The sequence below is a fragment of the Sus scrofa genome, chromosome 3, assembly GCF_054392235.1.
Source record: "Sus scrofa isolate SSC_HxYL_T2T_F1_AM1 chromosome 3, Sscrofa_HxYL_maternal_Yorkshire_Landrace_v2.0, whole genome shotgun sequence".
Taxonomy (NCBI): Eukaryota; Metazoa; Chordata; class Mammalia; order Artiodactyla; family Suidae; genus Sus; species Sus scrofa.
In genome coordinates this window covers 34,550,187-34,566,062 of record NC_139385.1, presented here as the reverse complement: position 1 = coordinate 34,566,062, position 15,876 = coordinate 34,550,187, and the positions used below count along the sequence as shown (strand labels likewise).

Sequence of the window (15,876 nt, the reverse complement as noted above, 5' to 3'; positions counted from 1 at the left end):
TTTTATTGGAGGATAGTTGATCTGCAACTTTCTATATAGTGGTTTTTGTTTGTTTTTTCCTTTCCCTGTCTTTTTAGGGCTGTACCCACAGCATATGGAGGTTCCCAGGCTAGGGGTTGAATGGGAGCCATGGCAATGCCAGATCCTAGCTGCATCCACGAACTGCTCAGGGAGGCCAGGCATTGGGCCTGCAACCGCATGAATACGTCGGTTGTTAACCCACTGAGCCACAACAGGAACCCCTGCAGATGTGTTTTTGATCCATCTGTGGGAGGAGGTGAGTTCCCTGTTCGACTCCTCTTCTGTCTTGACTGTGAGTCCTTCCCCTTCCTTGGGATTCTACTTTAGAAAAGAGATTTCTTTTCCGAAACTTCTTTCCTGATTCCATGTCTGGCTGAGCCACACCAGGCACAGCGGCTGCTACACCGAGGCCTGCTCCCCGCAGCCTGTGGGTGGATCTGTCTGCCTGCACTGTGACGTCAGGTCCAAGGGGGAAGGGGTGGGAGCAGGGGTTCCCCATGCCAGGAAGGCTTTTGGGCAGGGGTGGAAGGACCACACGCGCCACTACAGTGCCCCCAGGTGGCTCACCAACTTGGGATGGGGTGCCCAGCTGCCAGGTCCTAAGCTTCAACTACAGACGTCTCTTCTCCTTTCCTTCTCTGGGCCCTCAATTCCCCACTTCCAAACCTCTCCTTCCCGGGAATCCTTCATCTTGCTGAGGAACGTTCTGGCCCTAGATCTCTTTTCCTGGCTGTGCCTGTGGCACGTGGACGTTCCTGGCCAGGGACTGAACCCGCACCATAGCCGTCCTCAGAGCCACACTGCAGTGACAATGCCAGGTCCTTAACCCACTGCACCACAAGGGAACTCCCTGGCCCTAGATCTCTGAGCTCCTCGCCCCACAGCTGAATGGTGAAGGGCTCACTTTCCCACCAGTTCTATAATTTGCTGACTACATTCCATAGGCAACAGCTTTCCTCATATTCCCATGTAAACTGTGCCCCCACGGCTGCCTACCTCCCAGGGGGAGGCTGGACCCTTGGCCGTGAAAGCATTAATCCAGGGAGTTGCTGTCATGGCTCAGGGGTAATGAACCTGACTAGTATCCATGAGGATGCAGGTTTGATCCCTGGCCTCACTTAGGTGCTGCCATGAGCTGTGGTATAGACCAGCAGCTGTGGCACCAATTCGACCCCTAGCCTGGGAATTTCCATATGCCATGGGTGTGCGCTAAAATTTTAGACCAATAATAATTCCAACGAGCCAAATGGACCAGTCTTTGCTGCATCTCTCCCCGAAGAGTGGAGTTAGGCTGATACTGTCATCGTATCAGCAGCCAGGAGATGGGCCAGCACGAGCCTGAAGTCAAGCAGCGCAGGAGGGCGTGAAGTCCAGTGACAGAGACCTCGCTAACCGCTGGTTTGTGGAGTAGAGTCAGGGTTCTTCCGCTCCAGACCCAGAGCCCTCTGTGACCCGTTCCTACCTGCAGAGCAAACGGGGGCTACAGCAGGTCCCTGCAGCAGGAGAGGCAGGGATGCCTCGATGACTCAGCCTCGGCCCACCCGAAGCAGCTAGAAACTCGAAGAGGTAAGTCCCAAAGCGCGAAGCTCCTCATGGTGAGGGGTCAGCTGTGCACCTGGAGGCGGGTCCTGGACAGTCGCATCCATCTCCTCAGTGTGGACAGGTCTGTGGTCCCTCTGTCTGCCAGGCTGCCATTTCCAGACCAGATGGGAAACGCACAAAGATAAAGGCAACACCCTGTTTCAACCCCAAGATCTTCCAAACCTTCGCTTCCAAACCACTCTGAAGGGGCACGGTGGCCATTCAGGTCTCCTGGCATAAGCTGGCTCTCATGAAAGAAGTTTTGAGAGGATTGCCACAAGAGCCTTTTAATAGTGAACTTTCAAAAAAACTGCTCATCAGCGAGCAGTTCACCCTGACATTCAGGTCTCTTCTGATCCTTTCAAAATCTTAAGAGGGGGCTGGAGAGCAGGTGGGAGTCATGCTCTCAGGAAAAGGGCTTCGCAATGGAATCTGTGAAAAGAAGTCTTTTCCAAATAGCTTTATTCTTTTTTTTTTTTTTTTTTTTTCTTTTTGCTATTTCTTTGGGCCGCACCCACAGCATATGGAGGTTCCCAGGCTAGGGGTCGAACCGGAGCTGTAGCCACCGGCCTACGCCAGAGCCACAGCAACGCTGGATCCGAGCCGCGTCTGCAACCTACACCACAGCTCACGGCAACGCCGGATTGTTAACCCACTGAGCAAGGGCAGGGACCGAACCCGCAACCTCATGGTTCCTAGTCGGATTCATTAACCACTGCACCACGACGGGAACTCCCAAATAGCTTTATTCAAAAAGCACACCTGGCAGTGACCAAGACCGTGGTAGCCTGCAAAACAGATGTTCTTTCACAGGGACAGCCGTCCTAGGAATCATCCCAGGAGTTCTGGAACCAAAGGGTATTTGTGATTCTTTTTCCCACAGGGATTTTAAGTGAGAGCGAGGCTGGAAACCCAGAGGGGCCTGACCACCGAGAGGCAGGAGTCTAGTCACCTGCCAGCACCAGATGCCAAATTCACAGGGGCTCTAAAAGGTCAGAGTAATCGGCCCTCCACCCCACAGGTTCTCAGAAGGGCTAAGAAGCTGGGGGAACCCAAAATGAAAAGATGACAGAACCTGGAGTTCCTGTCATGGCGCAGTGGTTAACGAACCCGACTGGGAACCAGCGGTTGCAGGTTTGATCCCTGGCCTTCCTCAGTGGGTTAAGGACCCGGCACTGCCGTGAGCTGTGGTGTAGGTTGCAGACGCAGCTCGGATCCCATGTTGCTGTGGCTGTGGTGTAGGCCGGCGGCTACAGCTCCGATTCGACCCCTAGCCTGGGAACCTCCATATGCCGAGGGAGCTGCCCTAGAAAAGGCAAAAAGACAAAAAAAAAAAAAAGACAGACCCTGACTTGTTTAGAATCCCTCCCTTCAAACAAAACACTCACTTGGAAAACGCAAGTTAGATGCCTGCTTGTAAAGTTTATTGACAACTGTTTGGTCCCAACACACAAAACAGCACTTGAACCACAAAAAAAAAAAAAAAAAAAAAAAGTGTTCAAACAAAGTAGACAGTTAAGAAAAACAGCTCTTCCCCCGAGTCTAATCGAAAACAAAACAGTGCAAGATGGGAAAGGGGGTTTGGGTGATAACTTTTTTTTTTTTTCCTTAACAGATAAATCTAATCTGGTACCTCTTTCCACCCAGAAACAAAGAATTTCATTGTCTTCATTCTCATACATCATTTTGTCACATCATTCAATTAATAAGCCTCTGGATAAAAAAATAGCAATCGGACTGGCCTGCGCAGAGTACAGGACGAACACAGCGAGCTCTGCCGTATTCTCACATCTTCCAACAGCGACGGTCAGTCACACACACACACACGTCCCCAGGCTGACTGGCAACTCCAGCGAACGGTTCCGCCACACTCACACGACAGCGCACACCTCCGGTCTCTTCTTTGTCTGTTGCCCAAAGAAGCTGCTCTTTGAGGCGGCTCCTAGTGACTTGTAATGGTGCCTCTTAGGTTTTGCACGTCCGCAGCTCTTTACCTGCGTGCAAAACTTGAGTCCACATGTGCAAACTCAGCCTTATGAAATCTCAGGATAAGGCCACTGATGTTCTCAACACCAACCTAGTCACATTGTTTAAAAGCTTCTTAAAAAAAAGTGCACCTCTGCATTTTACCTCCTGTCACGCTATGTCTGTAGAGGAAATGCCTTCGCAGGATTCAGTGTCGTGACACCTAGAAGGCTTTCCCAGGGCGGGGGCCCTCAGGTCGGGCCTTGGCTGAGAACTGGGAATCACTGGCTTCATCTAAAAGGTTTGGGGAACAAAAAACTTCCTGGTTAAAAAAAAAACCAAAAACCTCTTGATGGCCTTTATTTTATGGCATTTTATCAAAATGCTGGCTATGAAATCAGAGCCCATTTTCTGGCTTTCTAGAAGTTACAAAACATAAACATTTCCCCCAGAGAAACCCTCTAACTCGTGGAAGACCTTAAGCCAACAGGTTCTCTCTGCTCTATGAATGCATCCGCCTTTTCGCCCAACAAATACAACCCATTGTAAATGTCAGGTTTCTCCAGGAGGCGTGAGAGGCCGCCCGTCCCCGGATGCCTCAGCCACCTCGAGGCGAAGGTCATTCCACAGGGCAGTGCTCCCTCAAAGGCTGGCTTTTCCCCAAGGCCAACGTCCGACACCACGCAAAAACCCAAACATGCTTCCAACAGCGAGAAGTAACAGTAAAAGCAGACACTATTAAAAGACACGGCGCTGACAGACACAAACGCACACAAAGCTTCCCACCGAGCAAAACCAGCTTAAAAATCACAAATACAAGGTTAAGTTGATCAACCTTGGCCTTCCTCCGTAGAGATAGAATTTCCGTCTCTTCCTAGTGGAAAGAGTATCGATATCACTCCTGTTAAAGCACCTCCCTCCTCGGCTCTGATTTGTAATTTATGCATTTAATGCATATTTTAGAAAATCAGACTCTCTTCCCAACACGGCCTCTCGACACACAGTCATGTGTGTTGGAATTCCAATGCTGACTTTGAACCCAGGACGCCAAGACCATCGCCTCTGCCTTAACCTAATCCACATCAAACTGGAACTTAACATAAAAGGGAAGCTTAAAACATCCTCGACGTTCTAGAAAGCTCCTAAATGGAACCCCAAAGTGGAAGCATTTTAAAAAAATTGGTGATGAAGCCAGACTTGTCAACTACAGACATAGTGAAATAAAAAACAAGGCACGCTTACAAGTCACGGGGAAGCCAGGAGCCTTCGACATCCAACCTGACAACACCATCCTTGCCTCGCCCACCCTTCTCCTTCAGTGTGTGATCACGCAGGACCACTGACCAGGCTTTGCTTCAATGACACCTCATGCATTTGATTAATACTGTCTGGAAACATCAGTGAGCCAAGGCTTATTAGAGACTACGCTATGCTACATGTTAAGATTTTGCCCTTGATGTGGCTTAATGGAAGTAAAACCACTTCCTTCCAGCTGAATTCTCACTGCTGTCTGCTTATGGAACACCATTATACTTCATAATAATTAAGAAAAATTTGTTAAAATATATTAAGGATGCTTTAACAAATGCCAGAATTTTTTTTTTTTCCCCAAATAACTGAGGGTGGGGGGGAGGGGAGAGAGAAAGAAAAACTTCAGCTCAAAGCCGTGATCAACGTAAAAGAAACAAAACATTATGGAACATGTCTAAAGAAGAAGTAAGTGGTTTCTGGGGGGGGTTTCATTAAAACAGAAAAGGCTGTGTTTTTTGAACCCGCTTTTGTGTGCAGAATCAGACAGCGTTTTCCCATCCTAATTCTATGTTCAAAACGAGAGTCAAAGCTTGGTTATAGGTGCAAAGGAAAAGTTGGCTGCCAATTTTACTCTATTTTTGGGCTGCTTTTTGGCTGGGCTTTCCACCGGGTCCTTGCTGAGCAGGGACCCCGGGGTTTCCAAGGAAGGGCAGGGAGGCACTGGGACAGCTGCTGAGACGCCAGGCGAGCTGGAATCAGAGGGCAGGTTTTCGTTCTTGATTGGCATTGGAATTTCAATTTTCTCTTCTTGGTTTAAAATCAAAACTTCTGGAAACACAGGAAAGCAAATAGATTCAGTTTTGTGACCTACAGGAAGTGCTGGTCTTCAGTTTTCTCAGAAACATAACCCCCAAATGTCATGTCTGTGCCAGAAGTTACATATTAGCTTCAATTATTTAGGTTCATATTAGGCCAATATTATGTGGTCACCTAAGTCAAATATGCATAAACTGCATCTCAGGGCTCCCCCGAGTCACACCACTTGAGACCTTCACGTCTGCTCCAGATCAATGGGCAATGGCTTAAGAATATTTTTTTTTCCACTTTGAAGTTGCTGCCCATTTCCTTCTCTGTCAGGTAGTTAAGGACCCATAAGCCACATGCAACCTAAAGTCTTTCAGACCAGGAGGGGCTTTGCTATCACAGACCCTGGCCTATTCCACCGACAGAGGACCATGCTCTACGTGGACCTAAGGAAGGGCCGGGGACGGGGTGGGGGGAGCCCCAGCAGGCAGAAGTAAGAGGAGAACTGCACAGTCAGAATCACCCTCAAAAACCCAGGAAGTAGAGTTCCTGTCATGGCTCAGCAGTTAATGAACCCGACTAGTATCCGTGAGGTTGCAGGTTCGATCCCTGGCTTTGCTCAGTGGGTTAAGGATCCAGCATTGCCATGAGCTGTGGTGTAGGTCACAGACATGGCTCGGATTCCATGTTGCTGTGGCCGTGATGTAGGCCGGCAGCTGCAGTTCCTTTTCAACCCCTAGCCTGGGAACCTCTGCATGCCGAGGGTGTGGGCCTAAAACGACACACAAACACCTCTCCCTACCTACACCTCCAGGAAGTGAAGCCCCTTTTGCTGCAGTGCCCACAGGCTGCCCTTTCAATAGCTGAGCCTCAGAATTAGCCTGCTGTATATGCACAGCCACGCTGCTTGGAAGCGAAGTGTCCTTGCATCTTGGACTCCCGCACCAAAGGCACACAGACGCCAAGAGGCACGGAGAGGGAACAGAGCCTCAGTGCAGCTGGCGGGCTGATGCTCACTGAGGAGAATGACGGACAGGGACCCCCTGGCCAGCTGCAGCGCCCCTCAGGAGCCACCACCGTTCCCTTGCCCGCTGCTCCCCCAGTCCCCTCAGGCTGCAAGACCAATTTTACAGGGACCCTGACAGGGAAAGGGGGTCCTGAACCATCAGCAAAGGTATTTTTGTGCCTGAAAGGGTAGAATCTCTCCCCACTTCCATCAAACACTTGACATGGCGGCATTAAGGTTTCATGGCTCCATTAAAGCCACAGGGAAGGCCCCACACTGTCACCGTGCTTCCTACCAGGAGGCTCCTGAGGGTGTTCCTCGAACTGGATGAGGTCAGCAGACTGGAGGATGACGGGATCGGGTCTCAGCTGGGGGGACGGCAGGCAGGAGGGGACAGGCGCGCACAGAAGGTCCACGGGGGACTCGGTCAGGCGGAGAAGCTCCTGCTCCACTGGCTGGGGCCCTGGAAGAGAAGGCGGCGGAGCCCCACTCAGGACAGCAGACTGCCACCGTCTGTGCCCGAGGTGCTCCTTCTCCTTAAGGTCAGGAAGGACTGGAGAACTCAAGGTTTCTTAAAAAAGCCATTAGGGAGTTCCCATGGTGGCTCAGCAGAAATGAACCCGACTACTATCCATGGGGATGTGGGTTTGATCCCTGGCCTCGCTCAGTGGGTTCAGGACCTGGTGTTCCGTGAGCTGTGGTGTAGATCGCAGACATGGATGGGATCCCACGTTGCTGTGGCTGTGATGTAGGCCGGCAGCTGCAGCTCCGATTCGACCCCTAGACTGGGAACTTCCATGTGCCATGGGTGTGGCCCTAAAAAGACAAAGAAAAAAAAAAAAAAAAGCCATTAACAGAAAGGTCTGGGTCACTGTTCGGTACTTGAAATGCCACAGCTACAATCTGAACACAAATCAGGAAAGTTAAAAAACGCTTTAAAAGGGGAGAAAGTAGTTAAATGAGCAAAAACTGAGAAGACAGGGGTCCCGGTTCTGTCTCCTGCTGGCTGAGTGCTCCGGGAAAGTAACCTAACCTGGAATTTCAGTTCCTCCGGTGGAGAATGGAGGTAACTACTGCTGAAGGTTGTGCCCACAGCCTTAATGAGCTACACTGAGGTGCCCTGTAAAATGGCAAATGCTACATGACTGGTTCTCCTGTAAGCACAGCACAGGAACATCTGTAACTATATAACCACTTGCCAAGTCCTGTGAAGATAAAATTTTCACATACATCCGACAACCATTCATGATAAAAACTCTTAGCAAAGTGGGTACAGAGGGAACATTCCTTAACATAATCAAAGCCATTTATGACAAACCTACAGCAAATATAATACTCAATGGAGAAAAGCTGAAAGCCTTCCCACTAAAATCTGGAACAAGACAGGGATGCCCACTCTCACCACTGTTACTCAACACAGTATTGGAAGTCCGAGCCATAGCAATCAGACAAAAGAAATAAAAGGCATCCAAATAGGAAGAGAAGAGGTAAAACTGTCACTGTATGCAGATGACATGATACTATACATAGAAAACCCTAAGGACTCAACCCAAAAACTACTTGAACTGATCAACAAATTCAGCAAAGTAGCACGATATAAGATGAACATCCAGAAATCAGTTGCATTTCTGTACACTAACAATGAAATGTTAGAAAAGGAATACAGAAATACAATACCTTTTAAAATTGCACCCCCCAAAAATCAAATATCTGGGAATAAACCTGACTAAGGAGGTGAAGGACTTATATGCTGAGAACTATAAAACATTAATCAAGGAAATTCAGGAGGATTCAAAGAAATGGAAAGATATTCAATGCTCCTGGGTTGGAAAAATATTGTAAAAATGGCCATACTACCCAAAGCAATTTACAGATTCAATGCAATCCCTATCAAATTGCCCATAGTTTTCATAGAACTAGAACAAATAATCCAAAAATTTATATGGAACCAGGAGTTCCCGTTGTGGCGTAGTGGTTAACGAATCCGACTAGGAACCATGAGGTTACGGGTTCGATCCCTGCCCTTGCTCAGTGGGTTAACGATCTGGCATTGCTGTGAGCTGTGGTGTAGGTCGCAGACACGGCTTGGATCCCGAGTTGCTGTGGCTGTGGTGTAGGCCAGTGGCTACAGCTCCGATTCGACCCCTAGCCTGGGAACCTCCATATGCTATGGGAGCAGCCCAAAAAAATGGCAAAAAGACAAAAAAATATATATATATTTATATGGAACCACAAAAGACCCAGAATTGCCAAAGCAATCCTGAGAAAAAAAAAAAAAAAAAAAAAAAAAACAAAGCAGGAGGCATAACTCTCCCAGACTTCAGACAATATTACAAAGCCACAGTCATTAAGACAGTGTGGTACTGGTACCAAAACAGACATAAAGACCAATGGAACAGAATAGAGAACTCAGAAATAAAACCAGACACCTATGGCCAATTAATCTTCAACAAAGGCGGCCAGAATATAAAAAGGGAAAAAGACAGTCTCTTTAGCAAGTGGTGCTGGGAAAACTGGACAGCCACATGTAAATCAATGAAACTAGAACACACCCTCACACCATCCACAAAAATAAACTCAAAATGGTTTAAAGATTTAAACGTTAAGACAAGAAACCGTCAAACTCCTAGAAGAGAACAGAGGCAAAACATTCTGATATCAACCTTGCAAATGTTTTCTCAGGTCTCCCAAAGCAACAGAAATAAAAGCAAAAATAAACCAATGGGACCTAATCACACTGACAAGCTTTTGCACAGCAAAGGAAACCATAAAAAAAAACCCAAAAAAAATCAAAAAGACAACTTAGCAAATGGGATAAAATAGTTTCAAATGATGTAACCAACAATGGATTAATCTCTAAAATATACAACAACTTATACAACTCAACAGCAAAAAAAGCCAACAACCCAACTGAAAAATAGGCAAAAGACCTGAAGAGACATTTCTCCAAAGAAGATATACAGATGGCCAACAAGCACATGAAAAAATGCTCAATATCACTGATTATTAGAGAAATGCAAATCAAAACTACTATGAGGTGCCACCTCACACCAGTCAGAATGGCCAAATCCACAAATAACAAATGCTGGAGAGGGTGTAGAGCAAAGGGAATCCTTCTGCACTGTTGGTGGGAATGTAAATTGATACAACCACTATGGAGAACAGTATGGAGGTTCCTCAGAAAACTATACATAGAACTACCATATGACCCAGAAATCCCACTCTTGGGCATATATCTGGACAAAACTTTCCTTGAAAAAGACACATGCACCCACATGTTCATTGCAGCACTATTCATAATAGCCAAGACATGGAAACACCTAAATGTCCACTGACAGATGAATGGATTAATAAAACATGGTACATATACACAATGGAATACTACTCAGCCATAAAAAAGAAGAAAATGATGCCATTTGCAACAACATGGATGGAACTAAAGACTCTCATGCTAAGTGAAGTAACTCAGAAAGACAAATACCATATGAGCTCACTTATATCTAGAATCTAATATATGGCACAAATGAACCTTTCCACAGAAAAGAAACTCATGGACTTGGAGAAGAGACTTGTGGTTGCCAAGGAGGAGGGAGAGGGAGTGGGATGGACTGGGAATCTGGGGTTAATAGTTGAAAACTATTGCCTTTGGAAGGGATAAGCAATGAGATCCTGCTGTAGAGACCTGGGAACTATGTCTAATCACTGATGATGGAGCATGGTAATGTGAGAAAAAAGAATGCATATGTGTATGTGTGACTGGGTCACCTTGCTGTACAGTAGAAAGTTGACAGAACATTGTAAACCAGTTATAATGGAAAAAAATAAAAATCATTATTTAAAAAATAAAGGGGGTCACAGAAAAAAATCTAAAAAAAAAAAAAAAATTCTCATAGACAGCAATGGACTCAAGGTCTCTCCATCAAGTTATGATCACTGTAGAGTGCAAGCCAGCGGACTGCCATCTAGTACACGGAAGGTCCCACTTAAGACCAGAGTGACTCAATGCTGTTGTGAGTAACGTTAATGCTTCACTGTCAGTCTCTCCCAGGACGCGCAGTGACAGACTCTTCCCCTTGATCCGAGTCAGGAGTCAGGCTCCTCTGAGCCCTCTTCCTCACCAGGGCTCGGCCTCAGCCCCTGTGTCTGCTGCGTCACCTTAGCAAGAATTGCCCACCCTTGATGCCTGAGCCGTTCCTCCCTGACCCCCAACACACTCCTGCAGTCTAAGTCCTCGGCCTGCCTTCGGCAAGAACCCTCTAGGTGGGCAGGAATCCCCCCACCTCGATGTCTCCTCCTGGAGGTCTCCCGCCCACGCCCCCTCCCGCTGCTCCTTGACCCAAAGTCCCCACTTGTCCTCACTGCTTGCAGAGCTGAGCTCCATCTCTCTCCCACCTGACCCCGCTGCAATCGTTTTGAAGTACAATTTTAACCAGGGTCAGAACAATTTTTCCTTTAACATCTGAACGGAAGGGTGTCATACTCTATGGGGGCCGCCCACCTCCTTCAAGAACCCCAACCGGTCAACCGTTAAATGGCATCAGATGCAGGCCAGTTTTTTCTCTGTCATGAAGCAAACAGCAGACTGCTTTGGGAAATGTGGGAGCACTTACCTTTCATGAATGGAAACCACCCACTGTCACCACCCCCCCACCCCCATCACACCCCAAGCCACGTCCCCCAGATTTCAGCAGCTCTGCTCTGTGTTCCTCTCTTACCGTCGCCACCTGCTCCGAGCTTGAGTTCCGAGGCTGTGCGGGATTCGGGCACCTCCAGGATGCGCTCGGCAGCTGAGGGCTGGGGGTCATGATCGGCAGGGGAGACACCAAGTGAACACAGGCGGCCTGGAGGACAGGGGGCGCTGTCAGAGGGGGCGCTGACACGTGAGACCCACGTCTCTGGAGGGGCAGGGGACGGGGCTTACTTACTTTTCATGTCATTTTTTAACACGACAATCCTCTTGTGACCATGTCCCTTTATCCAGACCACCTGCAACAAGACATACTACTGGTTAAAGAGGGCAAACGGAGGGAAAATCCGCCCTGAGATGCAGCAAGAGCGCGACCGACTATGTCGGCCTTCAACATGCTAGGACTTAAAAGCTGAAGTAGTGACAAGAAGGACTCTTCTACACCTCGGTTAGCTTCTAAAGCAACAGAGGCTGGCAGAAGCGTGCTTCTTAGAAAAAGCTGTGTCGTCTCAGAAGAGCATTTAAATATATTCTTCATGGCTCTAAAAACATCATCTCCCAGAACATGCGGTGGTACACCCCGAAGTTAGTTCTCACGTGGGAGTGCTAACAACTTCTCCCAGACACTAAATGCACCTTCAAGGAATGAGCGGCGCTCCCACACCCCTCAAGCTAAGGCCCTGCCTAATGATGCTGTGCCTGCCTCCTGCAAGACAGAGGAGCCAGGGGCTTGTGGCCCCTTCTGTCCCCCAGTCCCTCATCTCAGCTCCCCAGCCGCCCTGCCCTCCGATAACTCAGGAGCACACGCACCTGCGGGATTGCCCCCAGGAGCTCCTCCACGCTGCCGAAGCCGTACGTCTTGGGCTGCGGCATTTCTCCGACATACTTGGTATAGGCCACGGAAAACTCATGAAGGAACAGCTGCTGGTAGTGGTAGGTATGAAGTAAGGACCGCACGTTCTTGGCAAACAGGTACAGACTTGTGAGCTTCACACACTCCTCCATCTTATCATTAGTAAAAACCTAGTCCAGGAAAAAACACGGCCTTAGAAACTTCCAGAGTGGGAGTTCCCATCATGGCTCCGTGGTTAACGAACCCGACTAGGATCCATGAGGATGAGGGTTTGGTCCCTGGCCTCCCTCAGTGGGTTAAGAATCCAGGGTTGCTGTGAGCTGTGGTGTAGGTTGCAGATGCAGCTCAGATTCCACGTTGCTCTGGCTGAGGCCTAGGCCCGCAGCTGCAGCTCCAATTCGACTCCTGGCCTGGGAAACTGCCATATGCCATGGGTATGGCCCTAAAAAGCAAAAAAAAAAAAAAAAAAAGGAGAGACAGAGAGAAACTTCCCTCCCGCCCCCAACGAGGGTCTCTAACTGAGAGTGAAACGATGTCAGGTCAACCTGAAAATAGGCAATAAGCCAGGGAGGAGGAGAGATGAATTCACAGGTCCCTCCAAGAGAAGGCTGTGGCCTTGAACAAATTCTTTGTGTAGGTCCAGGACAGCAGAGTCTGAAGAAAGCCTGTCAGTGAGGAAGGGAACTGGTAAACTGAGGCCTCAAACAAAAGGAGGCAGTGAAGAGAGAGAGGGTGAATCCCTAGGGGGTCAGAGGTGCCTCAGACAATGGGGCCTGAGGCCGCTGAACCTCATCCCCCCAAGTGGGGTCCCAAGGAAAGCTGTGATGCAGGACGAAGATGACGTCTGTGTTCTTTAAAAAAAAAAACAGCGAAGGCAATAAAGGGAAAAACCCCCACAAAACTCTTTCGTCCCCAAGTAAAGTCAAGCACATTTTTTGGGCACAAGACTTTCAGTCTTTGACATGCACTGAGAATATCCTAGAGACGGATCCTTTCCAGCCTCAGCTGGACATTCTGGAAAGGGGCTAACACCGCCCAGAACTAGTATTCATCTAACAGACTTTAGAAAACATTGGACGGGGGAGTTCCCATCGTGGCGCAGTGGTTAAGGAATCCGACTAGGAACCATGAGGTTGCGGGTTCAATCCCTGGCCTTGCTCAGCGGGTTAACGATCCGGCGTTGCCGTGAGCTGTGGTGTAGGTTGGTTCCAGCGTTGCTGTGGCTCTGGTGTAGGCTAGTGGCTACAGCTCTGATGAGATCCCTAGCCTGGGAACCTCCACGTGCCACAGAGGCGGCCCTAGAAAAGGCAAAAAGACAAAAAAAAAAAAAGAAAAGAAAAAAAAGAAAATACTGGACTGGATACTGTGAAAGAAAACCAGGGCTAGACAGTCAAGTGGAGAAAAGAGACTTTATTCCGGCCACTGCAACAGGGGAAAGGAAAGCTAAGCGCAGGACTGGGCTCCACGCCAGATGCAAGGAAAAGGGAGGATTTATGGCCAAGGTGACACTGCTGAAATCTAGGGGAGGGGGAACTCTGGCTAACCTGACCTAACAGGATTTTGCAGAAGGCAGGGCAAGGCAGGAAACCAAGGGTAGTAGACTGTCCCTAAAACTGGGCTATGTGGGCCCATCAAGGAAGAGGGCAGGGCCCAGGGATGAGGTAAAGTCTAGAAGGTGGCTCAGGGGAGCCTCATTCAAGTTTGGCCAAGGAGAAAGTTTTTGTCAGTATCTTTATGTAATTATCAATCACATGGTGATATAACAATGGTATATCACTGTTTCCTTATATTGCTGGACTAAATTTGTTTTCTTTTTTGTTGTTTTTTATGCCCCCCCCACATTGTCTTTTTGCCACTTCTAGGGCTGCTCCCGTGGCATATGAAGGTTCCCAGGCTAGGGGTCTAATTGAAGCTGTAGCCACCAGCCTATACCAGAGCCACAGCAACACGGGATCCGAGCCGAATCTGCGACCTACACCACAGCTCAGGGCAACCGCCGGATCCTTAACCCACTGAGCAAGGCCAGGTATCAAACCCGCATCCTTATGGATACTAGTCAGGTTCATTATCGCTGAGCCACAACGGGAACTCCTAGACTAAATTTAATATCCTATTTAGAATCATTTTCTTTTAAGGGACTATACTGGGTTTTTGGTATTAAAGTTACTTTGGTTTGATAAAAGTGATGAGCTTCCCATACACACATTTTTTTTTTTTTTCAAGCAACCTAGAGTGGTTTTTAAGAAACTGGAGTTATTTGTACTTTAGCTGAGTTGAAACCCAAATCTTTTTTTTTTTTTTTTTGGTCTTATTTTTAGGGCCATACTCGAGGCATATGGAGGTTCCCAGGATAGGGGCTGAACTGGAGCTGTAGCTGCTGGCCTACACCACAGCCACAGCAACACCAGATCCTTAACCCACTAAGCAAGGCCAGGGATTGAACCTGTGTCCTCATGCTAGTCAGATCTGTTTCTGCTGAGCCACCACGGGAACTCTGAAACCCAATTTTTAACCCATCTGGTCTTGGTCCTTTTTGTCAGTGGTAAAATTTCAATGACCTTTTAGTATCTTTTCATGTTAATTGGTCTAATTTTAAACTTTTTTCTTTCTTTCCTTTTCAGGGACACCCAGGCTTGTGGAAGTTCCCGGGCCAGGGACTGAACCTGCACCATAGCTGCAGCCTGTGTCACAGCTGTGGTAATACCCGGTCCCTTAACCCACCGTGCCACAGAGGAACTTCCTTGACGTGCCTTTTTAGGGCCGCACCTGCAGCATATAAAGGTTCCCAGGCTAGGGGTTGAGTCGGAGCTACAGCTGCCAGCCTACGTCACAGCCACAACAACGCAGCATCTGAGCTGTGTCTGCAAACCCACACCACATTTCATGGCAATGCCGGATCCTTAACCCACTGAGTGAGGCCGGGGGTCAAACCCGCAACCTCATGGCTCCTGGTTGGATTCATTTCCGCTGTGCCAAGACGGGAACTCCTGAAGTGCCATTCTTGAAAGGCTACTTGGTGAACAGACATTCAACCTTCCTTTCTGTTACTTGAAGCCACCACATAAGCCATCTACTTCAGGAAGAGAAAACAGTAGCAGGATGCAGTGTGGGACGGGAAAAAGGCAGCCAGTCCAAGAATCCGGAGGCCAGGACTTTTGCCCTGGCTTGTCACTTGTTTGGACAGGATGCTTACACCTGCCCACACCTCAGTCTATTCACCCACAAAACGACCGACCAGTCTAATCCAGACTGTTAGGCAAACTAACTAGAAATACCCAATACAACAGTTTTCATTATGGTGGTTCTAGAACCATTAGCATTCATACCTCAACCAGGTAGGGCAGACTCTTCAGAAGTTCAGTCAAGGTCATGAACCCATATTCACAGGGGTTGAGAGGAGTGCTGTGGGTGTTTTCATAGCGCCTCTTGAGCTCATCAACAGAAATATGGGCCGTTCCCTCCCAAGACATCAACAACACCAGCAGCTGGGCAGTGAGGGCGCGCAGAGACTTGCGGTTGATCAGCTGGATCTGTTTGCCAGATTCCATGTCAGCAACCTGCGGAGACCAAGAACGCAAGCTTTTCAGGACTCGAGACAGACAGCCCGGTCACGCCCAGCTCAGCTAGTTTCACTCTGGCAAATGAGAGCCACAGAGGAAAATCCCGAAGTTTTTCCCTTAAACTGAAGTCAAGTGGGTGGGTCTGCTG

The 15,876-nt window shown here is 48.4% G+C and overlaps 1 protein-coding gene and 1 long non-coding RNA gene across 7 annotated transcripts in view; one reads left to right on the top strand and one right to left on the bottom strand.

The window, feature by feature from the left end:
• Window positions 1-8,923, top strand: LOC146404522 (uncharacterized). Its single transcript, XR_014840729.1, has 2 exons — window positions 1-2,131; window positions 2,904-8,923. It is a non-coding gene; the product is annotated as an uncharacterized LOC146404522 (long non-coding RNA).
• MARF1 (meiosis regulator and mRNA stability factor 1) overlaps window positions 3,005-15,876 on the bottom strand; it is a 47,999-nt gene continuing 35,127 nt past the window's right edge. For all 6 annotated transcript variants that reach the window (XM_085017508.1, XM_021086172.2, XM_085017509.1 and 3 more), the window contains exons 22-27: window positions 15,495-15,725; window positions 12,126-12,338; window positions 11,554-11,614; window positions 11,344-11,469; window positions 6,924-7,091; window positions 3,005-5,646 (exon numbers count right to left, since the gene is read on the bottom strand). In XM_085017508.1, the coding sequence (XP_084873634.1) occupies window positions 5,402-5,646; window positions 6,924-7,091; window positions 11,344-11,469; window positions 11,554-11,614; window positions 12,126-12,338; window positions 15,495-15,725 (1,044 nt within the window). In that variant the 3' untranslated portion in view covers window positions 3,005-5,401. The remainder of the gene's footprint in view (window positions 5,647-6,923; window positions 7,092-11,343; window positions 11,470-11,553; window positions 11,615-12,125; window positions 12,339-15,494; window positions 15,726-15,876) is intronic.